This window comes from Brachyistius frenatus, unplaced genomic scaffold (genome assembly GCF_029030835.1).
Source record: "Brachyistius frenatus isolate BFR_SWC_R1_liver_20210118 unplaced genomic scaffold, ASM2903083v1 Contig_394, whole genome shotgun sequence".
Taxonomy (NCBI): domain Eukaryota; kingdom Metazoa; phylum Chordata; class Actinopteri; family Embiotocidae; genus Brachyistius; species Brachyistius frenatus.
This window is the reverse complement of record NW_027210993.1, coordinates 173,241-200,986: the sequence shown is the minus strand read 5'-3', so window position 1 is coordinate 200,986 and position 27,746 is coordinate 173,241. Positions and strand designations below refer to the sequence as shown.

The 27,746-nt window shown below is 43.6% G+C and overlaps 2 protein-coding genes across 2 annotated transcripts in view; one reads left to right on the top strand and one right to left on the bottom strand.

Annotated features, from left to right (window-relative positions):
* LOC138636659 (zinc finger protein 672-like) lies at nucleotides 1-3,381 on the top strand. Its single transcript, XM_069724784.1, has 2 exons — nucleotides 1-233; nucleotides 968-3,381. Exons 1-2 carry the CDS (start codon nucleotides 41-43, stop codon nucleotides 2,044-2,046), a joined length of 1,272 nt encoding a protein of 423 aa, XP_069580885.1. The 5' UTR covers nucleotides 1-40; the 3' UTR covers nucleotides 2,047-3,381.
* Nucleotides 3,382-3,818: 437 nt separating this feature from the next.
* doc2a (double C2-like domains, alpha) overlaps nucleotides 3,819-27,746 on the bottom strand; it is a 33,235-nt gene continuing 9,307 nt past the window's right edge. The window contains exons 3-11 of the mRNA XM_069724782.1: nucleotides 25,217-25,296; nucleotides 20,734-20,808; nucleotides 19,744-19,853; nucleotides 18,393-18,519; nucleotides 18,068-18,127; nucleotides 12,111-12,316; nucleotides 10,738-10,819; nucleotides 9,401-9,497; nucleotides 3,819-8,244 (exon numbers count right to left, since the gene is read on the bottom strand). Coding sequence (XP_069580883.1) covers nucleotides 8,108-8,244; nucleotides 9,401-9,497; nucleotides 10,738-10,819; nucleotides 12,111-12,316; nucleotides 18,068-18,127; nucleotides 18,393-18,519; nucleotides 19,744-19,853; nucleotides 20,734-20,808; nucleotides 25,217-25,296 — 974 coding nt within the window. The 3' untranslated portion in view covers nucleotides 3,819-8,107. The remainder of the gene's footprint in view (nucleotides 8,245-9,400; nucleotides 9,498-10,737; nucleotides 10,820-12,110; nucleotides 12,317-18,067; nucleotides 18,128-18,392; nucleotides 18,520-19,743; nucleotides 19,854-20,733; nucleotides 20,809-25,216; nucleotides 25,297-27,746) is intronic.

The window sequence follows — 27,746 nt, the reverse complement described above, 5'->3', positions numbered from 1 at the left end:
TGTGGATGCTGCCGCAGCTGTTTATGGTCCCAGCATCAAAATGACCAAACTGCAGCTGCTGAACGCCTACCTGACGGAGCGGCTGACGGCGGTGGTGAAGGAGATCCTGGACGTGGTGGGGGACACGGTGACCGAGTACCGGGAGGAGACCGCCAGGACCAAGCGGGAGAACGAGAGCCTGCGGAGGCAGCTGCGGGACATCCTGCTGCTGGAGGCCGAGACCGAGTGGATGAGTAAGGGCCGAGCTAGCCGGCTAGCTCCCGGACAGAACGCCGTTCAGAACCGCGCTGAAAAATACGTCAGTTTAAGTCTTACCAACGGTTTTAACGTTAAACTCCGACTTAGTCGCGGATTTTAAAGTGCCTACGTGTCTTCAAGGATTCTCTTTTCAATTCGGCACCTGATTAACGACCCCTCTTTGTCAGAATTTTAAAACCGACGTGACCTTTTAGCGTTTTCCCCGTTAGTTCCCCTTTTCCATCACGCGACTATCGAGCGTCGTCTGATGCGATGAGAGCAGGTGTCACCTGAAAAATGAAGAGGAGGGGCTTTGTAGCAACGTGAGACTCCCGCCAAATTAATCTTTAAAGTTTGTTGGCACCGAATTATTTAAATGTGCCCCATTATTATAAGCAATACGTTTACAACAAACAGTTGAACATTAAATTGGCAGATTATTGCATGCAGTTTGGTGTGACGGGCTATAGAGGAACTAAGTTTGAGGAACTGTCAATCTCAGTGTTGGGATGGCTGTCTGTCTGTCAGTCACGTAAAAGGGGAATTACACACACATTTCTATACTATTGAAACTACTTCAGGTTCTACTGAAGAATCAACACATGTTTTTTAGTGGTTGGATAAATAAAACAATTCCCAGATTTAATCGTGAGTTCAGGGTTCATCTGAAATGTCTGACAGGATGTTACCGCCTCCTTTGTTCTGACTGTCGGGTCCTCCTCTGTCTCAGGGTCCAGGTCCGGTCTCGGTCCTGCAGCTCCGGAACAGCAGCAGCTCGCAGAACCGGAGAGGAGACCCCGCTCCGAGGAGCCGGACTCTACCCTGAACCAGCCCAGACAGCCATCGGTCAGCGAGCAGGTGGTGACGGTGTCGTTGCTGTCGCTCCACAGCGACGCCCCCCCGGGACCCGCCCACCTGCCAGAGGACACGAAGCCCGCCGAGTCCTGGGACCTGAAGCCAGAACCGTCGCGGGAGGCGTTTGGAACAGTTTCACCTCACCCGTCTCCCTCCTCCCTGAACCCTCCCGCCGCCGCGGTACCCAGAGTCCACATTGAGGTCCCGCCCCTCAGGGAGGAGCCACGTGCCCCGCCCCTTAGGGAGGAGCCTCGTGCCACGCCCCTCGGGGAGGAGCTTCGTGCCCCCCCTCTCATCAAAACTGAACCTGAGGAGTTCAAAGTGAGTGAACCCGAAGGCCCGACGGGCTCCGTGACGTTGAGCGCTCTCGTCCCGAAGGAGGCGGTGTTCAGGAGCCGGGTGGAGCCGGAGCGGACCGTGGTGGTGCACGCAGACCGACAGGAAGCGCAGCCAAACAGAAAGTCTTCTCAGGAGACGCTGCCGGCCGACGGCGGCGGTGCCGCGGTCGGCGGTTTCGTCCCCGAGCTCGTCCACCGCTGCCCGCGCTGCGGCGACGCGTTCGGCCAGGCCGCCAGCCTGTGCCTGCACCTGGAGCAGCAGAGGAAGACGTACGCCTGCGACTGGTGCTGCAAGTCCTTCGCGCAGTCGGCCGACCTGCGGCGCCACCTGCGCACCCACACGGGCGAGCGGCCGCACCGCTGCACCTTCTGCTCCAAGAGCTTCAGCCAGCGGGGGAACCTGCGGCGCCACCTGCGCATCCACACGGGGGAGCGTCCGTACAGCTGCCCGTTCTGCTGCCGCACCTTCAGCGACGGCGACACCATGAAGAAGCACAAGCGCACGCACTCCGGCGAGAAGCCGTACCGCTGCGCCCAGTGCACCAAGACCTTCACCAGCGCCAGCGGCCTGCAGATCCACCTGAAGAAGGGCATGTGCTTCGTGCTAAACGCCTGATTGGTCGCTTCGGGAGGGACGTCGCTCACACATACGGACACGGCAGCTCATCAAGCGAAGGGGGCGGAGTTCTGCAGGGACGCCGAGGACGGCGGGAAGTGACACGACGGAGGAGAGATGGTTCCCGCTCGGGTGTCCGAAAGAGAGACGAGCAAAGCGGAGGAAACGCCGGTCGTCTGCGAAGTCGTAAAGGAGAAAGACGACGACGCGAGGAGACAAAACAGCCGTCCAATCAGAAGAGAGGCTGTCGACTCACCTGAGGCTGTTTGTGTCTGGAGCTGCGAGACGCGTCGCAAACCAGCGAGCTGTGAGGCGTTTTGATATTTTCATATAAAAACCTTCAACATTAAATCAGACGAAGTTCTGAGATGTAAAACTTCACAGAAAAAAAACTTTAAATCTCCTGCAGAAAATAATTTCATTATAAAATGTATTTATTTAAAGCAGAAAATAAAGATCGTTTCATGTTTGTTGCGAACCGAACGTGAAGACATCAGCCAGCCGGTTTTTCAAAATGCAATTTAGTCTAAATATCATCTGTGTGCAGAACGACTTCTGTCTGCAGCTCATATTCATTTAATTATTGATTACGCTGCAGATCAGATTTCTCCCTGTGAAAGATTTCAGTTTACTGTCGTCGTTACAGATGCATGCTGGGAAATATTTTAGTCAAAAGAGACAAAAAAAATCACCCAGTGAATCATCAATTTATTATTTGACTCCGAGAACTTTAACATCTGGAGAGGAAAATTAAGATGGAAGTTGTTCATGAAACAGAATTGATTGATTGATTGATTATTGAAACTTTGGCTGCTGGTACGTTAACATGTTAGTTATCAGTTTTTAAACATGTAAAAGATACTAAATAAACTTTAGGATCTTTTTTTAAACCCTAAAGACAGAAGATGAACTGAAACGCTGAGAAAACAGTCACTGGTTTGTGATGCGGCGCTGCAGAGGAGGAAGAACAGGCTCCTCCTCTTCCTCCTCTTCCTCCCGCTGAGCTTTTTCCGAGCACTTTGAGTTTTTAACGGCAGCTACAGACGACGTGGTCCTTCCTATTTATTTATTTATTTCTGAGAGTTGGAGGATGGGACGAGTGTTTACGCCGACAGGAAGTCTCTTCTTGCTTTGCACTTGTTCTTCACCTTTCATTGTTTTCATTTTGGATGCAGGTCAGAGGTCAAAGGTCACTAAAAAATCTTAAATAATCTGACCTGCAGAAAACTTTAATCTGTGAAAATCCTTCAGAGGACGACGACGCTCAGAGAGAAGAAGTGAAACAATAAAGTTTTATTTGCTGGATTTATTTCAACAATTAAAAGTTTTGCGACAGTTTTGTCAGGTGGTTTTATTTATTAAACTACATTATTATTTTGAATATTTTTTTTTTATATCTTATAAATCACCAGCTCAGAAACAATCGACACATTTATCTTCAGTAAAACTTCTTTTGATGAAAATGAAAATCGACCTGCTGTAAAAAAAAAAAAAAAAAACTCAGAGAGACCACGTGATGGAATAAGTATCAGGTGACACGTTGCTCCGTTCAGGTGTTTCCACTTGTTCACCTGGTGAGAGCTTACCCTGCATTCAAATCCTGTTGGACATCTGCACGCTAACACCAGACAAACACTTCAGACACTTTCTGTATTATTTAATTATTAAAAGTGAAAGTTTCTCTCCCATCAAGTGAAAAATCTGCTTACTCGGACGGTAAAGCAAAATCTGTGATGAAGGAAGACGGAAGCAACAGAAACGAGCAAATGACACGAGAGAAAAAAAGTCTTTAATAGAAAAGAAGAAATTAACAAACAGTGAGTTCCTGGACGAACAGAAAGAAAACGAAGATGAATTATTTCTTAGAGGAAGGGCTTTAAATGTCATTTAATTTCACAATAAAAAAATATTTGCAGAAGTTTCTGTATTATTGATGTGAAAAAAATGAAGTGAAAGTAGTGGAGTATATTTAGTGACTTTAGGATGGGTTCAGCAATTTAAATTCTATTTTTAAACAATATGTGAGCTAAGTTTTCTAATCAATTAAAAATATCGCCTAAACACATTTGATTAACTAGAAAAAAATTAAGTACAAAAAGAATCAATTATCAAGAAATATATTCAGAAACAACCTGATTTAAGTCAATTTATAATATAAACGACATGTTTTAACTGAATGTAAACTAAAAACACGTTTTGAATTCATTTAAAACAAACGACACGTTTTATGAATTTAAAACATAAACGACAACATTTTAAATGAACTTAAAATTTAACCATGGTTTCAGAGAATTTCTAGTTGTGTCTTTGTTGTTGTTCGTGTCAGATTTCTTTTGCCTCTTAATAAAAACCAGTAAAACACTAATAAAGTTGAAACCCTCTGGTAGTGTTGGAGGTGTGACCGTAATTACACTTCACACATCTGTAGTCTCCCTCTCTGCTGCTGCTGTTATTGCACTTCTGTTTCCCCGCCTGCAGGGGGCAGCGTGACGCCGCTCCGCCGAGGAAGAACCACCCTGCACGGGAACAAACTGACACCTCTTCCTCTGTCTGTGTTGCATTCCAAATTTATTGTTGCATCGTACATAAAACACCTGATAGAAATGTCAGAAGGACCGTAAAGCACGAGGTCGGTGTAAACAACGATATCGTAGAGAAAAGCCACGTCCGTACATTCAGTCGTGCATAAGAGATGAAGAGTAAACAGCGGAACAGGAGCTGCAACCTGAATGCCGCATCAGGTCTCGCTCCAACACTTCAATTAGAAAACAGGCGCAGAGAGATATAAAGAAGTATAACAACATATTGCATCATGCAACAACGAGGAAGAACCACTTGTATCATCATCATCATCATCATCATTGACAGGATGTACTTTGTTTTTTTTTCACAGTCTCAGTGAGGAGTGCAATAGAAGTGTGATCATGGGGGAGTGACAGGAAGTGATTAATGGCACCTGTACAGATTTATATGGAAGCAGATGAGGGTTTATATTTTAACAAAATCCCCAAAAGAGTCGGGAAGCTGTTTCAGTCGCTGCAGTAAAACTCATCTTCATTCAGAAAACGTCACCAAACTCACAGTTTAAGATCTTCTGTATAGAGTCCAAAACATGTCAATATCAAACAAATAATTAGAAAATAAATATGTTTTTTACAAATATGGTTATTGTGAAATATTTCATAATATAATGTTGACTTCGTAAATTTATTTCTTACGTTTTACACCATTTATTGACGCGATTATTGATTTCCTAACTATTTATTTAATGTTGACCTCTTTGGGACTCCGTACATCTGCAACAGAAAAATGTCAGACTCTTAAAATAAAAAGCCGGTAGGTATACGAGCTTGTGTACACAACGTTTTTCGACAACTCCCAACGTGCATTTTGTTCGTAAACATCCAATCACGAAGCTTAAAACTGTTGTCGCATGTGAAGCTAACGGAGCTAAACTACTAACTAAACTGAAGATTATCGAGTCGAAAAATGTATTCACTTAAAACAAAAATCGGAGCGTGGCCAAATTATTCGGGGAAACTCGGACCACATGTTTTGAGTTTCTTCTGGTTCCTTCGGCAGCCGAACCCAAAGATTCTCTCACAATTAGCACCTTCAAACATCATCAAACCGTCACCTTTTAAAAAACAGGTGAAAGAATCTTTTTCAACAAAACAAAAAGCATCAGGATAAACGGTGAGATCCAAACGATGGAGGATCATTAAACCGAGCTTGTGGGTGTGGCTTCGTACGTCTAGATCAGGGGTGTCAAACTCATTTTAGTTAAGGGGCCACATACTGCCGGCTTTGATCTCAAGTGGGCCAGACCAGTAAAATCATAGCATAATAACGCATACATAACGACAATATTTCTCTTTGTTTAAATCATTGGTGAAGGTTTTTGGATGATAAACCCTGTTTTAAAGGTCTTTCTACAATAAACTAGAAACATAAAGAGCAAAAACTCAGACATCAGCCCGCTGTTTATCCGCCCCGGCTCTCCTCTGCAGATTCCCTCGCTTTGTGACGCGTTTGACGTCAAACGCGTCACAAAGCGAGCAGCGAGCGCTGCTGCCTGTGGCACCGAGCGCTTCTTCCTCCGGAGCAGACGTCGCATTTACGCTGTTTTTGAAGCAATTACTGGATCGATTAAAAAAAAAAAAATAACAAAACGTTCGTACTCATAAACCTCCATATTCTCATAGAAATGCAATTTATGTCTTTCTGTAATTTTCACACTTAGCAAAGTCATCCAGCGGGACGAGCTGGACCCCCTGGCGGGCCGGATCCGGCCCGCGGGCCGTATGTTTGACACCCCTGGTCTAGATTGTGTTTTATAAACTAATATGTTGTCGTTAATTTGATATGTGGCCTCTAACAAACATCATTTCCCAGAAGCCCAGAGGTTTGGTGGCCTTTTGTGTTGGAATGTGAAAAGGTACCCTGAGGAACATGCAGCATTTTTATTTTTTTTTCAGATAGAAACGAGAGACGGCGTCGACTTGCTGAAAGCCGGCGGACGGAGACGAACTCCGACGTGTCGATGCGACTTTAAATACTCCGCGTTTTGTCCTTCAGACCGACATGGTTTTTCACGCTTTAACCACAACAAGAGATTATTTTAAACGGTAAGACGTTGCTTCTTCACTCTGGCCAGCAGAGGGCGCTGCCGTTCCCACAGCACCCCGCCGCTACGCTGATTTAAGCAGAATTAAACCTTCTGTGGACGAACTTCCAGATATTTAAGTGCCCCAAAAAAGATTAAAGTAACAGAAATGGTCCCCGTTGGGTCTTCTTTCTAGGATCTTTTTTTTTTTATTTTTTTTTTATTTTTTTTATCACAAGGGTATATTTAAATTATAATTTAATGAACTGAAATTACATTCGACGTGTTACTCTGAACATTGTGTTCTGTTGGTTTTTATCCACCAAATGAAACAGAAAATTCGTCCCAACCCAGCATATCTACACCATGAGGGCCGGAACTCATCAAAATGAGATGATTAAAGATTCACTTCGGTTACTGTCCCGTCAGCGGCCGGTTAGAAGTGTTACGACGTCAGCGCGCAAGACGCCTCGAAATTCAAGCTGTTTTCCGAGAAAACTTCCTGCGGCGGAAACGTGATGCAGGAAATGCAAAAGAGGGAACAGACGGAGCGTCGATATTTTCCTCGGACGTACTTTTAAATTACGAAGAAAAACTGCGTACGACTAAAAATGACAATATATTCATTTGCCACCCGGCGACAAATTAGCTTCCAGCATTCTTGAAAACGTCAGTAAACGCGACACAGTTTTGTGAACTCGGAGCGTTCGGAAAAGTTTGCAAACGCCACAAGAGGGCGACATTCACACGAACTCTTCTCGTAAAAGACGGTAAACACGACCACAGTCGGAGGCAGCAGTTAACAGATGAGTTAGAGGCTCAGTATGCTACAGCTGACCAGCTAATTAGTTTGCTAGCCAGCTAACATTGGCCGTGCACGTTTCACCAGCAGACGTTTGTTTTATTTAGCTTAAGTTTAGCTAAAAGCGCAACGCGACGCGTGTCCATGCGTGTTTCTTACACTCTGACGAACACCGACATGTAAATCCTGCAACAAACATGCTTTCGGCAGCGCGGCCGTTGATTTATTTGAGCCGACTCGATCAGATGGAGAAGTTATCGGTCGACGAACGGTCACAGCATCACGAAGATTAATTTGAATGATCCGATTGGCCGTCGACGTAAACACAGAACAGCAGAACCAGGAAGTGACGAACTTGAAGTATCAAACATGCAGTTTAATTTATTACAAATCTACAAAACCTCGACTGAACTTTGGTGAGTTCCGCCCCTCAGACGTCGCGCGTTCACATCGACCCGACGACCTTTTCTTCCCGATGACTTGCGGGTCGGTAACGAAGGCACGCCGCCACCGCGCCGCCCTCTTGTTGTAAGACACTCGTCCTCCGTACTTCCTGCGGCGAAGAAGAAGTGCGTCCAGTAAACCCGAAGGTCCCGGTGAACCGTGCGCCCCCTGACGGCGGAGGGCGGCGGCGGCGGCGGCGGCGGTGGCGGTTAGTCGTGGCTGAGGGTCTGCGGCAGCTCGTTGGTCAGGATGTGCCACCGCTCCACCCGGCGGCCTTTGTTCTTCAGGCAGTCCGTCCAGTGGCGGAGGGCGTCGCCCTGGGAGCGGCAGCTCAGACAGACGCCACCTACAGACCGGCGGCGGGAAGCACAGGAAGAGTTTCTGCAGTCAGCGATCCGTTAAAGTCTCTCCGAGGACGCCCGGGAGTCGCTACGGTCGCCACGGCGACACCGAGGAAACCGTATTTATTTTTGACGGGCTACGTCGGAGTCCTTCATCGGCGCTACGATTGTGTTGTTGAGGGCGAGAAACTCCCCCGTTTTTTAACGCGCCGCGAGCGGCGTGCTGTCATGTTGGAGAAGCCCGTTGCCACGGCGACACAGTTCAGGTGGTTTGCAGCGAATGTTTTCCCCTCGGACGCCTCAGAAGGTCCCGGTAGAGCTAACCAGGCTAACGAACATCTAGTTTCACAAAAAAAACAAAAAACAGCTAAACTCAAGTTAACCAACAGCTATCAACTTGCTAAACAAAGCTAAAAACAGATAATTTTACACAAAAAACAAAAAAATACTTAATTTAATAAAGCTAATTTCACTAAAAACTAGCTAAACTCAAGTTGATAACAACCAGCCAATAAAGCTAAAAAAAAAAAAACAGCTAATTTCACTTAAAAACAGCAAAACTAAAGTTAAAATCTAACAACTCTAACAATCGGCTAACAAACAGTTAATTTCGCAATAATAAACAGCTAAACTCCGGTTAACAACCAGCTGAAAACGCGCCTTCTTCGGTCTTAGACAATGAAGCTCCGCCGCTCTTGAAACGTGAATGTCTCTCATAAAAACCTTTTTCATCAATCAAAGTCATGATTCACAATGTGATTGTGCTGTTTGTCATCAATCAGGTGATCATCTGAAAAACTGTTCTAGAATCAGTGTAAAGATCTACAGAACCGATGCATTGGGTTCTGATTGGCGTTTCTTGACAGCCAATCAGGACGAGTATTTTTCCACGTCTGTGTCGAAACCTGTCTCGTACTCGCCGACACAACAGGACAAACAACTGTTGAGCGCTCACGTCGTCCAGGATGAAGACGGCAGGACTCTGTGCAGATGGACGCGTGATAAATATCTTAGGAAACATACCCAAGCTGTCGCTGAGCAGCTTCGCCGACACCAGCGAGCAGCGTGTGTGAGCCTCATTAATATTTACGGTATTTTTTTTGTAACAGCTAGAAGCAGAAAATGAACCTGAAGATAAGAAAACAAGTTTCAGCCGCTCACCGATGAAGTCGTTGGAGCGTCCCAGGTCGTAGTCCCACACCGTCACCTCCAGCGTCTTGTTGGCGAGCTCCGACAGCGACATCTCGTAGAAGAACTCCTGCAGAGAAAACACAGGCTGAGGACGGGTCGGTGGGGATGAGTCGCCGAGGTCAAGCGTCTAACGTCCTCCGACACCTGAACGCTGCACGAACAACAACGGCCTCCGTTCGTTTCCTCACCGCAGTCGTCTGCTGCCTGCTGACGTTTCCATTGATAAACGTGCAGCTGTGGATCAGATTTAGTTCAAATATTTCATCTTCTAGTCGGTCAGGAAAAAGGCTTTGTGCTCCTTTCATGTAAAACAATGAATTTTTGACATATTTATGACCCCAAACATTTGAAGTCCCCTCAGAAGACTATTTTTTTTAGGTGAAAACACAGAGTTTAGTGTCGAAGAAGCATGTTTTAATGGGAGAAAGATGTCAGCTGGTAATTTCCTAAAATTAAACGAATATAAAACACAAAATCCTCCCCGTCGGCCCCAAAACAAAAAGAGATATGTTGGAAAATAATCTGGATTAGCTAACTCTTTGGATAAAATCAGAGGTAAGAAGCCACGGCCACTTATAAAGTGCTCTGCGTGTTACTGGAGGACTCCACTAGGGGGCGCACCACTGAACCAAGGATAAAATCAGAACATCCCGATATAACTGATATAAACAATAAACATGGCGACAGTTAAGGGCGTCACTACTTTACTGATTCTGATATCACAGGGGGACAGAACGCTTCGGAGCACACTCAGTTTTTCCAGCATTTCACGTAGAAAACGGACATAACTGTCTCTGACTTGTTTCTATGCAGTTTAGCACATCTCTGACTCTGTCACGGCTCCACACTGCCCCCACAGGTCATCTGTATATTACATCTGACCGTCACAGCTCCACACTGCCCCCCACAGGTCATCTGTATATTACATCTGACCATCACAGCTCCACACTGCCCCCACAGGTCATCTGTGTATTACAACTTGAGTATGCAATGCGTTAATTTTAAAATGTGTTTTACTTTTTTCTACATTTTAACTCAATTTAATTGATGTGTTTCCTTGTGTTTAATTTAATCTGCTCTTAGGCTTTTTATTTTTAAATTACATTTTAACATGTTTTTATGTTCCTTTATTTCTGTTCTTATGTGAATCACTGCATGTCGTTTTCTTGCTGTAAAACACTTTGAGCTGCACTTATTGCATGAAAGGTGCTTTAACAATAAAGTTTATTATTATTAAACGACCGTAGTACGAGCTTGTTAGCACCGTCATCCTGGGAGGACGTGGAGCTCAGACTCAGGCTTCTTACCTCGTTGAACTCCGGGTTGAGGGTTTTCTTCATCACGGCTGTTTTGTGCTTTGATTTCTTCTGCATGTCAGGCTTCAGGTATCTGAGAGCAGAGACAGAAGAGGAGGAGGAGGAGGGAGCTCATTAGTTCACTTCTGAGTCATCACACTTAAATATGAGTGTAAATACAGTCATTCAACCTGCTGTTCATGTGCTTTAATACGGACTCTGGTTGGATTCAAAGTCTGAAGGAAATTGGTTCGGTCAAAGTTTTATTCAGTTTTATTCTGTAAGTAGCCAACAAGTACTCAGTATAAGTGGGACCTCCCTCAAAATAAAAGCATTCTAGGAACCTGGTTGTAGGATAAAGAGTTAATTCTGATTTTTTTTTTTCAGTACATCATTTCACATATTTTTAAACTTATTTTTCTCCCTTTTTTGACCAAAAAAAAATTCAGCATTTTATTTCACTTTATTTCTTATTCCTGTCAAAAGGGACTTTTTCCTTCCAGCTGTCACTCATGTTGAATTGTTGGGTTTTCGTCTGAACTGCCCCGAGAAGTCTTATGTTGTGATTTATTGCTACATAATTAAAAAAAAATCTGTCTGGACTCTGCAAGTCGTTTCTGGTGAATCTCTTCGCGCTCTTTCGGCCCTCAGCTGTCAGACGTCTTGTTCTGACTGCGACTCAGTTCTTATCGACAGGAAACAAACTTTCCTCCTTCCTCAAACTGTCCCTCGAGCTCCGCAGGAGACAAAAGAACAGGGAAGCCTTAAATCCCAGAGTCCGTCCCGGGGCATGTCCTCCCGAGGAGACACTGCCCCAACTCTCCTCCCCTCTCTGATTCTCTCTGATGCCAAACAGATGCTGCTCTTAGTCAAACAGTAACTGCACCAGTGCTTATCGCGGTTAATAAGATGGCAGAACTCCAGTTTTTAATTGTCTCATTGATGTCGAAGTGTGAAGTCTGCAGAAGGAACAAGACGCAACACTGACAAACGGTCCGAATCACAAACGTTGGCTGAGCCAACGTAATAATACCAGAAATGCTTTTTCGCCGCTCAGTTCATATAAACTGAAGGAGTTCAGTAAAACCATAAAACCTAAAAACACAATTAGCGTAAAAATTTAAAAATGACCAACTTTAAATTATAAACGAAAACATTCACCAATAATTAGAAATAATGCCTTTGTCCCATTAAACAAACACAACGAACCAAACAGTGAAAGTTGTATGATGCTGCCATTCAGCTTTGCAGCCAACTTTTCTCAGTGGGCACGTCTGGTACTGTAACAACAACAACAACAACAACAACAACAACCAAAACTCCATTGGCCTCCATTATAATTTGTATAAAACCTCATTTTCATGACAGTGTGTTGGGGATCTTACATTTTGACGTAGGGGTCGGAGAATCCGTTGACGTCCATCGCTGCCAGGTGGGCGCAGCGCCTCACGCCAACGCAGAGACCCCCGCTGCGACGGCCTTCACCTCCTCCTCCTCGCTCCACGTCTTCGTCCTTCAGCGGAGGCAGGAACTGCAGGGACAGAAGAAGACGACCTCTCTCCTCCAGACTGTGGAGCTGCTCGTTCTCCCACTGTGGACGACATCAGAGCAGCCGCATTGGTTTAGTCTGTTTAGTTTAGTCTGTTTAGTTTAGTCAGATTAGTTTAATCAGATTAGTTTATTTAGGTTAGTTTAGACAATTTAGTTTCGTCAGTTTAGGTTATTCAGATTAGTTTAAACAGATTACTTTATTCAGATTAGTTTAGTCAGTTTGGTTTAGTCAGGTTAGTTCAATCATATTAGGTTTGTCAGATCAGTTTAATTGAGCCAGTTTTAATCATTACTTTTAATTACTGGGGTGAGAAAATCAGCAAAATCAATCAACAACAACAAACTGAAGCAGCAACAACAACAGTTTCTAAAACTCCAATCAGAAAGTCATACAAATTCCAGTGTTGACTCTGACGCTTTGTGTACTTTGGGTTTGATCTTGTACTCCTTTTGCAGGACTCGATATCCTCTCAGGTTTCAGCTGCTTTGATGCTTTTGCTTCAGGCGATCCGAGCCGAAAACCCTCCAAGGAAGGAGACGACACTCGTGAACTCAGCAGAATTTCCCCAAAGGTACCACGACTGTGTTTGAACATCAACAATCGTCCTCTCTGGATATTTTAGTGATTGTCATCACGCTTGCGTCTCCCTGTTGGCGAGGACAGACTTTTAGTTTTACTTCAGAAAGTCAACTCTCCACAAAATGAAGACAAACCGATCATCATTTCTGTCAGAGAGACTTCCAAAGTGCAAACACAGTCCTGAATGTGGTCCAAACTGTTCAACTCTTTTGGCCACGATAATCATGTGTGAGTCATGACTGGATCATTTTAGCCTATTAATCCGCCTGCAATCCTGTTTTCTACTGATAAACTGGAAATGTATTTTAATCCACAAACCCAATCATAGTCCACCACAGCGATGAGAACAAACGGACGTCTGATGGAGTTCATTAAAACTTTTTGATTCCATCTCAGTGAGAAGATCGATAGTTTAATCCTCTATCTTTGGCCTCCTCCCGGTGTGAAGCTCCCGTCTCCGTCTGACTCCTCCAGCTCTCTCCATCATCACCCCACCAGTCCTCATTATAAACAGACCGTCTGAGCTCTCGGTTTATCACCTGCACCTCCTCCTCCGCTCGCTGACCTTTTTCGCTGTGCCTCCAAAAAGGAAAAGGCAAAAAGCTTTTCGTTTTGAGCTGTTTGAACTGGACAAAAAAAAGGCAAAATGTTGTATTCAGGTCGTTTGTATTAAGAGCTTCCTACGATTTCTGTTGGTATTCAGCTGCTTCCCACCATCCCTCACAAAAAAAAAAAAAAGAAATGCAGCTAAGAAAAGAAATAAAGGTCAAAAATAATCAGACCGATGACTTTTCGCAGGTGTCGGCACGGCCTGGCAGGACTTCTCTTCCCGCCCACCACTTCAGTGGGAGAGGCACTTTGTAGATGAATACGGTCTCCGGCTGAAATGGAGAGTCGCTCTTCAATAACACGTTATCAGGCTCCAGCTTCGTGTTCCAGCCGGTGCACAGCTTTTCTATCGGAGTGAGACCTCCATGCTCATCTTTCAAAGTGAGTAAGGAGGTGAGCGAACGGGTCGAGGAAGGGTGACGGTTTCCTGTTTCCCTCAAACAGTCAGTTTTGGTTTCTTTTCAACCATCATCTTTCTCTGGCCAGAAACAGCATCGTATTTCAACCAGAACTCCGGTTACAGGTTAACTAAAATACAATATTTTAAATAATACATTTGCATTGTTAATCATTTTTATGACCAAAACGAAGAAAAAAATGTTGGAGGAAATATTCAATATTCTCCTTAACAAAGACAGCTGAAGGGGCGTGTCCCTGTCTGTTTGATTGACAGCTGGCAAAGGGGCGTGTCCCTATCATTCAGGAAACAATTTACATATTTGTTTCTAACTGTTGGAGGAATAATTATATATTTTTTTGCTGTTATTTGCATGGATCAGCAGTGCACATAGTTAATGACAAAATATTAACAGCAGAGTAAATATTAAATTAACTGTAATACATTATGATGTGGAATAAATCCTGATGTTTGTGCTCCGGGCTGCTATTAGACAGTATTTTAACACACTCATCATCTAACTAATCTCACCAAATCTGATCAAACAAACGACTTCATTTCCATCATATCTGCAGAGGAAGAGTGAAACAGGACCAACGAGGAGGGGATCTGATCCACAGAGAGACTCTGAGCTGCTGTTTGTGTTTTACAGCCGGCCACTCTCAGATCAGCCTCCACACACGGCAACAACAGGCCGAAGGTGAGTCATTAGGTAAAGCCACTTGTTTGTCTCTGTGCAGGTTCGATTGGCTCTAAACAGCGACGGTGAAACGATGAAACGGCGAAACACCTCCCCGCCTCCCCCGCCTCTGTCTTTGTTAAAGCACCTGTGTGACCGCTGAGGCCGGCAGGCGACTAACAAGCTCGCTCCGGGTTAAAAACACCGACGAGATCCTGCGTCACACACACAACATGAAGCCAGACTAATCTTTAAAGTGGTGAATTGGAGCCTGAAGTTTGACAGAAACAGGACAAAGACTGATGAGACCTGGCAGGAGGACGCAGCTCCGACCGCATGTTGTTATGATAAGAAGGACAGCACAGCATGGAAAATATGAAGAGCATGAATTTATTCGTTTGGAACTGGATTTGCACCAAACATGAAGGAACGCCACCAAGGCACTCCTAAAATTTTGCATTTGCAACAGGTAATTAACATGAGGTCACTGTGACCTTTGACCACCAAATTCTAATCAGTTCATTGTTGGGCCCAAGCGAACATTTGTGCCAAATGTCAAGGAATTCCATCAAGTTGTTCCTGAGATATCACATTCATAATAGGGGATAGATGTGAAGTCACAGTGACCTTCGACAACCAAAATCTACTTAATTCATCACTATGACCTTGACCTTTGACCCAGAATCTTATCAGTTTATCATTGGGACCAAGTGAACATTTGTGCCAAATTTGAAGGAACTCCATCAAAGTGTTCTTGAGAAAACACTTTCGAGAGAATGAGACAGACATCCACACGTTTGTACGAAAACCAAACAAATGGACAAACAACTAATTACTGTTTCAACGCAAACTCTTATTGGACGACTGATGTGAGAACATGTTCTCCATCAGATCGAAGGCTCCAGGTTTGATTTTGACACTCAGAGAGTAAAGAGACTAAACGAGTCAATGGCATGTTATATAAAGCATCTCTCCGACACGATGCTGTCCGCGACACTCAGAGCTCCAAATCCGGTGGTCACACGTCATCGCCGACCTGCCGTTTGGTAACAGGAAGCGACAGATTAATAACAGGATATCCAACCCGCGGTTCAGAGACTGCCAGAGGTCTTCACGAGGTTGAGGAATCAGGCAGAGAAATGAGAAGTAGTTTCATCTCATGACTGCCTAATTCAAAAGAAATTATCTCCCAGTCGGAGAGCGTGTAACGAGGAGTAATTCAGATATCAGGCTTAACTCCTCTCCACACTATTATCCTCCCACATGAAGAGGAGGAGGGACGGCGAGAAGTTTCTGCCAGGAGACACTAAAAAATGAGCTGCCGATACAGACGATCATCGAGTCCAGTTTGACTGAGGCTCAGATTTCTGTCTGAAATTTCTGTCCTTAAAGTCTCCAAGAACCAACACGTCCTCCTCTCAGCCCGACTGAAAGAGTTAAATCCAGACGTTGTTCTTGCAGCTCGACTATCTCGAACCTTCAGAGGTTGTGGGATGGTCGGCAGCTTTGATAATAAAGTGTGAAGGACGCTCGCTGTCGGAGCCGCGAGGAGCGACACTTCCTGCTCACATCGTTGACTTATTGCCAAACTACCGAGGTGAGACGTCGTGTTCCCCGCCGAGCGTCTGTCTCCTCCAGCTGCCATGACGAGTCCTCTCATTTATCTGGACGTCTCTCCGGTCCTCAGTCTCTCTTTTTACGAGGCTGCAGATCTCAGAGCTCAACGAGAAGTTCCAGAAGAGACTTTTCTCATCAGTCAGAGCTCCTATTTGTTTTCTTGCTATTTTCTGTCGTTTTTTTTAACCCAAAACTACGACTGAAATTAGAATGAAACCGAATTCCATCCGGAGGCTTCACGTCGGTCACAGTCTGGATCATTTCACCGTCATGGTCCATAAAACCACACAACCTTCCATGGTACATCAGAAATGTCTCATTAACGAGCCTCCCTGGTTGCAGCTGCCGAGAAAATCACCACCGCAGGAAGTCCTTGTCCGAAAGTTCCCGCTGAGAACCGACAGTGACCCCGCGGCTAAACGTCAGAGACGAGATGATCTCATGACCCCGTGTTTCTTTTCAAGTCAGACTTGGACGTTAACTTTGGAGGATGTGAGGACTCTGCATCACTTCCAATCTCTGGTTGGGTTTTAGATTTAAATCACAGCAGCAGACACATAAGGAGAATTTGGATAGAAATTTCTGATCCTAATTTGATCCTGGTTCTTGCTGTTCTTTAGATTCTTTAGATTCCAGACCGGAAAATAAACTCTTCAAAATAAAATCTTCCGATAAATCACAGCATTTCAAACAGGAAGTGAAATCTCAGACTGACTCTGAACCTCTCTGAGTGTTTGATGAAGGAGAACCATGAGAGCCGCACGTCGGAAGATAATCTGAGTCCTCAGAAGAACCACTTCAAGCTGCTCTATCCTCCTTCATCCTTTACGTTCTGGTTTCTAACGAAGTCTAATTAAAGTTTGAAGAGCAGCTCAGTGAATCAACACGTTCCTTTATCTCCAGACTTCGTGGAAACAAATAAAAACAGGTGAATTTAAATGTAAAACTCTTCGAACCTCCTCTGTGACTCCGGCTCAGCGCGAGTCATCCCGTTCAGCCTCAATACATCGACGAAGCAGATTCCCTTTATTCATTAATTTAGAAGCGTCAAGCAGTCGAGACTTATTCGCCATGGCAACCGTCCCTGTTAGAGATTTGAGGACGATGACGAAGAAGATGGTTTCACTGCACTGACATCAATAATAAAGGTACAGTACTGAGGTGAGACCTGTTGCATCAATAATTAGGGGTGATCGTCATTATTAAAGTTGATTAAAGGTCTGAATTAATAAAGAAAATTAAATATTAACATCAACAATCAGACAGGACTGATTAGATTATTAATCAGGTGTTAATGGATGATATTCATAATGAGGTCAAACTTTAAAGAGAGTTTAATACATGTTTTTAATTTCACCTGATAAAATTCTATTTTAATCTGATTTAATTAAATGGTTGAAAGGTTTAAAAATGTAAAGAGAAACCGAACAGATCAATACAACGTCCCGCCCACCAATAGCTGTAACCTGACTGCACCACAGGCCTGTCAATCAAACAGACACGCCCCCAACACATCTTTTTGAATCTTCTTTTCTAATGAATGAGGGATTATTTTCAGATGGACCTCCAGAAAACTAATAAGAAGGAGTGACTTTAGCTAACAACACCGAGATAACTGATGGACACATTTTATTCACTTTGTATTTGATGAGAGAAGTTGAATGGGAGTCTATGGAGCCGGAGGCTTTTTGGAGCCGACCTCTAGTGGCACTCGCTGGTATTGCACCTTAAGACACTTCTGCATCAGCCTCATTTTTCAGACCTGGAAGCTACGAACACTTTTACATTCAATGTGTGATCAGGACGAACACACCTGCTGATTTTAAGGTCACGCTGTCACCTCATCAGACAGATCGGTGATTAATCTGCTCTCACAGACAGACAGACAGACAGATGGAGAGACGTTTACCTCTCGTAAGTAGCAGGATATTCCTCGCAGGGCTTCACCCATGGCAGTTGGAGAGGGAAGCTGAAGCAGAGACGTGAACAGGAAGTCAGAGATAAAACAGAATTATCCAACGCAATTAAATGCCCTCGTTAATGTGTCATAACTGGCTGCTGTTTTATTTTCCATGAAGGACATGCATGTGTGTCCTCGCTGGTACAGTTCTGTGTGTGTGTGTGTGTGTGTGTGTGTGTGTGTGTGTGTGTGTGTGTGTGTGTGTGTGTGTGTGTGTGTGTGTGTGTGTGTGTGTGTGTGTGTGTGTGTGTGTGTGTGTGTGTGTGTGTGTTACCGGTGGCGGATGCTCTAGGCAGGTGTGGAAGTGTTTCGTCTGGTCGTGTTTCACACGTTTCAGAGGAACACGGGACTCCCCGATTAACTCATTATGGGTCAACTTGTCCTCGTCACACACGGTCAACCTGGACAGGAGGAGACACAGGAGTTAGGAAACAGAGGAAGAGACGCAGGAGGAAAAAAGAGGAGAGGAAATAAAGGCAGAAACCAAATAAAGTCCTTCTGTTACTCCTTCATGAAATTTTTTTTTTTTTTTTAGATTTCTTGTTTTAAATTTTCTCTGCTTTGCTGTATTTACGTCTCGTTGTCTCTGGATGTCTCTGGATGTCTCTGGATGTTTCTGGATGGTTCTGGATGGTTCTGGATCTTTAGGACTGCAGACCTAAACCCGTCCAGGTGAGAGTTTGAGAGTTTGACTGTAACTGAATCAGAAGTGGGAGATAATGAGGACTGCAGCTCCTCGGAAATTTCCAGCTGTGTGTGTTGATGTTTTTTGAGGAAAAATCGTGGGAATTCTTTTGCAAAATTTAGCAAAATTGCAAGCTCTTGCAAATATTGAAGGTGCTTGAATTTGCATTAATTACTATGCTCGAAAGTGCAGCAGAGCACAATTCAAATGGCAGAATTTACAAAAGAAGGAAGAATTCTTTGATAATTTAATTTTCAAAAACTGAAAAGAGATGCTATTTATATGAACAACATTTTTCCCAAGAGTCCGCAGACGTTACCGATATTGTAAAAAAAAAAAAAAGAGGGGGTGGGGCTCCAGCTGCTGTACATATCAAAGTATTTCAGAGGTGCGTTCACAGTCACATGTTGGCTTTGACACACGTTTAGTGGAGTCTGAACGTTTGCTCTGAGATCAGTAATTAAAAGCTTCCTGCTCAGTTATTTCACACCTCCGACTGCAGACTTTCTCCTCCTGTCGCTGTCATCTGCATCTTCACTGCTGGAAAACATTCATCCATCATCAGAAAACATTTCAGCTCCTTAAAGATCCGTCATGGTTGCATCACGTAGAGAACGTCACCAAACTTCATTAAAGAAGAGAGGAGAGGAGGTCTGAGATACGAGCGGGTGGGAAACAGGAAAACATCAGTTCGCCTCATGAATCCCCTGTCTTACATTCAGCGGGAGCTCAGAGCTTCTCCCACAGCAGGTTTCAGCTCTGACAATTAAATTAATGAAACATGACGACGGAGCTCCACGTCTGAATGTCAGGGTGTCCCCGCACCCGGCTGACAGCTGCGAGAGGAATTGCTCTTAAATGAGAGCCGATCGAACTGGACAGGGATCGTTTCCGAGGTGTCTCACGCACACACACACACACACACGGTAATCACACACACCTGAGCGTCTTCCTGTGCATATCCTCCTCTGTGATCCCAACGTACGTGAGCGTTTCATTCCACACCGGATTCAGTGAGTTACGGATCGTCTTCGTCTTCAGTTTGTTGGCCTGAAGATGAAAAACACAGAATTAATGGAATTATTTGTTTTGTGTTTGGTATGTCACTTATCCGTCATGTTTCCTCTTCCTCATGTCCTTTTAAAAACATTCCCGCTGGTATTTTGTGTGTCTGTTCTTAATTTTTTTTTTTCTGATCCGTGTAAAACATTTTGCAATTTTGTTTTGAAAGGTTCTTCATAAATAGATGTAATGTTACATTATTGCTAATTACATCACGCAGCGTTGCAGCAGCACAAACTGTGACATGAGGAGTGCGCTCCCACTGAATTCCCTGGAAGGAACATCCTGAACAAAGAAGCTGTGTCTCAGTGCAGAAGGTTTTAATATGACTCACAGCAGCATACAGATTAAAACAGTCTGAATAACCATGTTTGTATCAGAAGTAAATTTAGAGTTGAGATCCAAAGCAGCAGAATTATGAACACAGCAGGCGAGAAAAAAACAAGTCCTAAACAAATCCTAAAACCAAGTTTAAAATCAAGTCTACAACCAGGTCTAAAACTAGTCCTCAACAAGTCCAAAATAAACCTAAAACCAAGTCCAAAACCAGTCCTCAAGAAGTCCAATGTAGTCTAAAGCCAAGTCCTATACCTGTCCAAAAATCAAGTCTAAAACCAGGTCTAAAACTAGCCTCTATTCTAGAAACTCCCAGCTGAAACTCTACCGAATCAGACGTAAAAGAAATGAAGCCCGACATCCGTTTTAACCACAGCAGCACCAGACGGCCTCTCCAGAGTGATACAGAGATCTAAAAGTGCCCGACGGTGTGTCACTCCTGGTTCTGAGGTTTATACGCTGATTCCTCGACGGTGTGACGCTGCTATCAGACGGTATTCCACCAACACTAAGGTGTGCGGTTGTGTCTCACCTTACAGGCTCCTGGCAGCAGGTGCAGTTTGACGTACGGGTCGGCTAAACCGTTGAAGTCCATCGGCTTCAGACCCTGCAGTCAAAAAGCAACACGAGAGTGAGAAAACGGGAGGACAGCAGGTGAGACTCATTATTTTTTTACTGTGGAGATGTTTCTGTTGTCAGTTATCACTAGTATTATTTGAATTATTTTAGACTTTAACAGGAAAAATGGGTGGCATGAGAACGTGACAAGATACAATTAGTTTGAAGATTTTCATTAAGTCTGTATAAGTCTGCAAAGAATCTGTTTGTATGTTTGTTTGTCCTTCAAATATCTCAACAACCGTTCGTCCCATCTGCTTCAACCTTGGTGAGTGTGTTGCTGGGGACTCGAAGATGTGCACTGTCAAATTTGGTGCGATTTGAACATGCAACAAATTAAATGTTAATAAAGTTTAATAAAAATGTGACAGCCGCAGTTCTACAGAGCATCGCAGCAGATGTAGTCAAGCAGGTTTTCAAGTACGGCGAGATGTTCTCAAGAAAACTACACAGCAATACCACAAGCTGGACAATCATACCGCCAAACAGGTTATTTTTAAGGGGCACTGGTAGAAGTAAATTGTAAAATCAGGAAATAGACCCAAACAGGACAAGGTCAAAATATACTTTTTGGCCTGACCAAGTATGAAACACGAGAGGGCTTTTAATTTGAAATGAGGGCTTTTAATTTGAAAATTCACAACATCTCAGGAAACATGGAGCACAGCGTCAGCTAGGACATTTTCCTGCAGAAATTTCTATTTATTGTGTTTTAGTGTTTTCAACGGTTGTATTTGAGTAAAGAATTTTCTCATGTTTTTTATTTAGACAGAAAACTGAATTAGAAACCTTTCTCTTCTCTCACCAGTGAACTGGACACGACAGTCCGCAGATGATTATAAATCATCCTGTATAATCTGTGATTCCTGACATTCACACCTCATACTTGTGGATAAGATCTCTGAGAGTCTCTCCTGGTATCAATGATTCAGAAGAATAAAAATAAATGAGACAGCAGCACAGAGGATTTTTTTTCCTCAAGACCAGATCAAACACCTGATTTGAATCTTTTGACCTCACCTGCAGCAGCAGATCATCATGACAAATTGCTCCTAAATGTCTTTCAACAGCTTTGACATTTGCAGCCGCAAAGATTTTTTTTTCTGGGAATAATTTTCCCCCTTCACCATTTTTAATGAGGCCGCGGGATGATGAAGACTGTGACCTTCTCAATGTGCCTGGAGTCAAATCCAATCTCACATCTGACAGAAACAATTACGTATCTTTCATTCATGACACCGACTTCTTCCCTGCGATGTCAAATGTACATTTTTGTTTATTTAATGGTGTCAGCAATGCACCATGAAACCAGAGTGGAAGCTTATCCACATCTTTTTTATTCACCACTAAAAGAGTTTAACAGTACACAGATCGTGTTTTTTTAACATTTTAATACAGTTGTCATTTTCAAAAGTTGTTTCGTATTTTGTTTGTTTTGTTTCTGACGAGTAAAATATGTGTTATATGTATGTATAATACAAACATTCTTTTTTTGTCGTAGTTTTCGTTAACCCTGGTAATGCTTAGCTTTTTCCGTTAGCCTCGCAATAGACAAGAATAACAACAGTAACCATGACAACCATATACATAGAAGGAGACAAGTATAGTATGAACAATTTTTTGAAAATAAATTTAAAAAAAGTTATATTTTCATCCGGTACGTTGATATGTTTGTTCAAACTGCATCTTTTCACTGCCAGAACAAAAATCTGCCTCGTCATCTTTTTATGTTCTACCTTTGAAATTTTGGATTACTCTGCCGAACAATTCAAACGTTCCTGAACAGCGGTTTGTATTTTATCTGACATTACAGATATCACATGAATCTCAGCTCTCCTCTGCACGAACTGAGCAGTACCCGCCCAACAGACAGCTGAGTTAATGCACCTGCTCAGGTCTGAAGCAGCTCCTCTCTCCGCTGCTGCAGAAATGAGCCGCTGCCGGGAGGGAAATCATTGAAATTCAAGTACGTACTCAAACCAAGAAAACACCGGAGCTCAGTGACAGCAGGCGCTCAGATTATCTCCCATCCCCGAGATAATGAAGCAATTTTAACCCCACTCGTGTTTCTATCAGTGTGCTTTCCCGTAATGTTTTTCCTTTGTTGGTACCACTGCACTCCAAACGTGTGCCGCTGTCCGACCTGCATCAAGTGGAGTAACCAAATTCAGGTGCAGCGTGAGAGAAGCCCAAACACCTCAGCCTGAATAAAATTTCATTTTAGTGGCGGTGAAGTCAAGATGAGGAGAAATATTAGTAGCTTTAAAAGGTTTAGTTCTTCAGTTCGAGACTGATTCTAGTCTAGGATTGAAGAACGGGGGTCCAATGTTCTGCACACGGGGTTTATATGTATTTTTAGTGGTCTTTTTAAAAATGTGAAAATACCAATCAGCAACCATCAGTGACTCAAGTCTTTGGTTTGTGAACTTTATGAAGCCTCCAGTTCAGATTCTGGCCGTCACCATCTTTGCTAGTTCGGAGCGGTTTAGAGCAGGAAGTGACCATATTTGGATGAGTTCGGGGCGGAGTCAGCGGTGGATCTGACTGATCTGATTGGAAAGCTGACGATACTACGTCCCGCCCACCAATAAGTGTAACCTGACTGGACCACAGGTGTGTCAATCAAACAGACCTCAAAAACAGGTATTTTTTACACCGAGATAACTGCTGGAGACATTTTATTGACTTCATAGTTTATTGACTTCTAGTGGCACACGGTGGTATTGCAGCTTAAGGCACTTCTGCATCGGCCTCATTTTTCAGACCTGGAAGCTACGAACACTTTTATATAAAGTTTATAGCCAATACGAGTGGCCTTTAGGGGCCCTTCTCTCTAATGTTTTGGGGGCACATGTTGTTTTTTGTGTCATTAACATCTAAAGACCTCGGAGCTACCAGGAAACAGCAGCTCTGGGAGACATACTGACGTCCTTAAGAAATGTTTTTCTGTAAAAATGCTCAGAGAATATTCTGCAGTCATGTTTTCCGCAGGAAGTTGGTTTTTTTGTTCACTGAATGTTCTTCTTAAAGATCGTTCTCTGAAAATAGTTTGTGTTGCCTTTTCTAAAGTGTTTCTCATTCTGCTGTCAGAAACATTATGATCCAATTCTTGAAATGTTTTCAGCAGCAAGATTTTCCAGGAAGTCATTATTTTAGAGAACGATGTGCTTTAAAAACCTTTCATTTTTAAAATGTTTTAAGAGAACGTTCTTCAACATCCTGGAAACAAAATAATAAAAACAAATCCTTGAAATTTGAACATTTCTATCCGGGTACATTGGCCTCGATGTTCAGTGGATCATAAATTATAAAACCTGAAAAAGCGACATCTTTAGTCAGAGACTGACTATGTCCTGGAGGCAGCTCAGTAGAAACAGATATCGGATTACGGAGTGAAATCATTTCTCCCAGCAGCATTTTTCTTTCGCCCTGAACTCGACATCTGCTTTTCACACCAAGCTTCGTATCTTCACCTACTCCTGACTCCCAACACCTGCCGAGGGACTCTGTGCTTACGGGTCAACGAGATGGATGACTCAGCGAAGCAGCACTGAGATGCACCGTCAGCTGACGAACATTGATGGTATTCATATCTGAGGAATGAAGCCACATCCACAGTCTGTGCCGATGATGTCACAGGTCTGAGCGCATCAATAAATCTAAATCTACACTGAAAAAACATTCAGCATTCAGGTGTAGGTGAAATACCGCCGAGGGCCACTAGGGGCTGTCTCCAACAGACTCCCATTGAAAAAGTATCAAGTTTATTATCTAATGGCACCATAACGACTTGTGAAAAACATTTACTGACTTTGTATTTCAGGAGAGAACTTGATGCTTTTTCAATGGGAGTCTGTTGGAGACCGCCCCTAGTGGCCCTCGGCGGTATTACACTACGAACATTGTGGTTCTGAGTCAAATCCACCGCTTGCTCCTCCCCATCTCGTCCAAATATGGTCACTTCTAGCTCCAAAAAAAACAAGATTGCGAAGGCCAAAATACCTAAATCGAGGCTTTAAAACGTTCACAAAGAAACAGGTGACATCCCTGTTGGTTGATTGATTGATTGATTGATTGATTGATTGATTGATTGGTTCTACCGCATTTCAATGGTGTTCTTCCACGGTTAATGGCTTCAACTGACTTCAGTACTGCAAAATTTATGACCATAAACAACAAATTTTAACTAAATATATATGAACAATGTGGGAAAACATGAACTTAAAACCTTCTATTAAACATTTCATGAACAGAGAATCAGTCCTGTTTCTCAGTGTTGGGACATAATCTGGTATCGAGTCTTAAAGTTCTTCCTTGTTTCTGAATATTCCCAGAAAACAGACACACAAGTCTCGTTTGGATGACCAGAAGCGGACGGGGAGTATTGGTGTCGTTACCTTGGCCCGCAGCAAGGTGCAGTGGAGCTCGCTGCAGCTCCGCTCGTAGCGCAGCTCAAACTCCAGCGTTCCTAGAGCGGCTGCGGAGAGGAAGGAGACGGATTAAAAGAAAAAACACACGACACGGATCAACACATCGACATCTGTCAGGCCTAATTAAAGGCAAGCTGCAGAATAAAGACGCTTCTGAAGCGTTGAGACGATCAGAGGAATCTCAACAGGGCACGACGCACGTCAACAAATCTACAAATCCTCTTAACAGGAGACACACACACACACACAATCAAACACACAGGCAGCGTGAAGATGTGTGAACATGTTAATGCAACAAACACAAACAGAACCGGCCGTTCTGCCAGAACTCTTATGTAACATACGCTGATACATACACTGTGAATGAAAGGATTTATTTATAACATCAGAAATACCCACAAACCCCTGCTGGTAGTTTTTCCTTCCTTCTGTTTGAGGTTTCTTCCTGTTAAAAGAGAGTTTTTCCTTCCTTCTGTTGGCGTTTTTTCTCCCATTAAAAGTGAAGGTTTTTCCCACCTAGTTTACATGGGAACTGTTGAATTCCTCTGTAAAATGCTGTAAAGTTCTGTTGTAAGCACTTCATAATTTATAAATAAAATTGAATTGAAAGTGGTATCGTACTTTAAGGCACTTCTGCATTGGCTTCACTTTTCAGACCTGGAAAACATTTTTATAAACAGTCTGTGGCTGCAACATTAAAGTGATGAACATGTTATTAACTATCATAGTGGCTTTTAATATATTTAGGATCCTGTATCATAAGTACTTTTAATTGCAGAGAAACATTGTTGAAAACTGGACTTTACGCCAGAGTGTTGGCAAAATCCTGCTGCTATTTCTTCTCTCTGCTGATTCCTCTGCAGTCCAGAGCGCACAATCTTTTGGTGCTTTTTTCATTCTGCTTCCACCCACTTACTCCTACTTACAGCAGCTCGAGGCAGAGACGACCACAAACCCTCCTGCTGACGTCGCTGCTCTGAAATCTCTGCGTAGATCGAAACCCTGATCAACGTCTTTAATGTTTGATCAAAGAAATGCAGGAGGCCGACTGTCGATCCGTCTGAAGCCTCGTTAGTGAGAAGCTCCGAAGAAACAACAGAACAAACACATGTTGTCGCGGATATGGAAACTAATTGGTGTTTTCTTTGGATCGGTGCACGCAGCCTTTCATCACAATTTATTCTGGAATGGCGATTGGCCCGTTCAGACATCCGTGCAGCACAGATCATGTTTCAGCTGCAGTCTGCTGCCTCATCACACACACTCCGACGTTCAGCAGATGTGTCTGTGTGAGCTGCATTATTAATATTATTTTAACATAAACCCATTGAATTATTAAGGAGGTGCTGCGGTTCACTGGTTTGTGTTTCATTTTGGCGTTTTTGCTGCTGCAGCATCCTTGAGGAGGATTCGTAACGTTCCTGCAGACTCACCAACATTTCATCTGCACAACACGCCGACAATAAACTCACATTTACCAGATAGAGACAACATTTTGTTGTTTAAAGTGTAAATAAGCACATTGGTAGTGAAGACATCTGCGGCTTCCAATCCACCGAGCCTCCAGTCAATAAAATGATTCACCAAAAGAACAAAAAAGAATCCGCCTGCAGCGCCATGATGCAACAACAACAGACTGGATCTTAACGGGGAGATCTGAGGGATTATGAAGGCTGTGAATGAGGAAGAGGAACACGTTCGTGTTAATCTGATGGAAACATATAAACCTGTTGAAAATAAAGCTGCTGCACTCTGTGAGCTCATCAAATTCAGTGGAATCGATGCCGTTAAAAGCAGCTGAATGATCCGTCAGCGGCTCCTGTTCGTAATGAGCCCGCCGAGTTTCAGACGACTCCTTCTGGATCTCTGTGATATCGAAGAAAACATAACGTGAAGATTCTCAACAGCTTCTGAATTGTCTTTTCACTCCGATTTCTAATCAGCATTTTACTCTTGTGCTTCCTGTTCGATTTTTTTTTTAATCTCCATCTTTGTAGAGTTTCTCGCCCCTTTTCAAAGTGCTCTGAGCGGTCGTGTTAAAGATTTTCTATTGTCCAAGAATTTGACTCAAAATGTGATGCAAGGGACAAGGCTGAAAGCCAGTATGGGATGGCTGTGATCTTCAGGCCCCTCCGGCGGCACTGCTTTAAAAACAGCCATGATTCTGTGGGTGAAAATGACTGCATGGGCTCAGGAACACTGAACACTACAGTTGGCTGCAACTGGGTGACTTGCAGATTTTGTTCCCCAAATTCTGATGATTCTCTGCTCCAGTTTTAAGTCCGTGGTGACATCACAAATGTTCACGTTCATGTTGCTTCCTGCTGCATCGCTGTGCTGCGTTCAGGAACACTCTCCGAACTTTTAGAGGAACTGAACTCATCTACAGCCTTTAACGCTGTCAGATCGGCTTCCTGTTGGGTCGACATTTTAGTCAGAGCTCGTGAAACATGTGGAAACAGACTCGATGAGAAATATCATGCGGCGTCGTGTGAAG

Excerpts from the sequence above, each read along its gene's own strand:
- LOC138636659 (XM_069724784.1), top strand. The coding sequence starts at position 41 with ATGACCAAACTGCAGCTGCTGAACGCCTACCTGACGGAGCGGCTGACG. Across the intron at positions 234-967 it reads GGCCGAGACCGAGTGGATGA|GGTCCAGGTCCGGTCTCGGT; the intron begins GTAAGGGCCGAG and ends CCTCTGTCTCAG.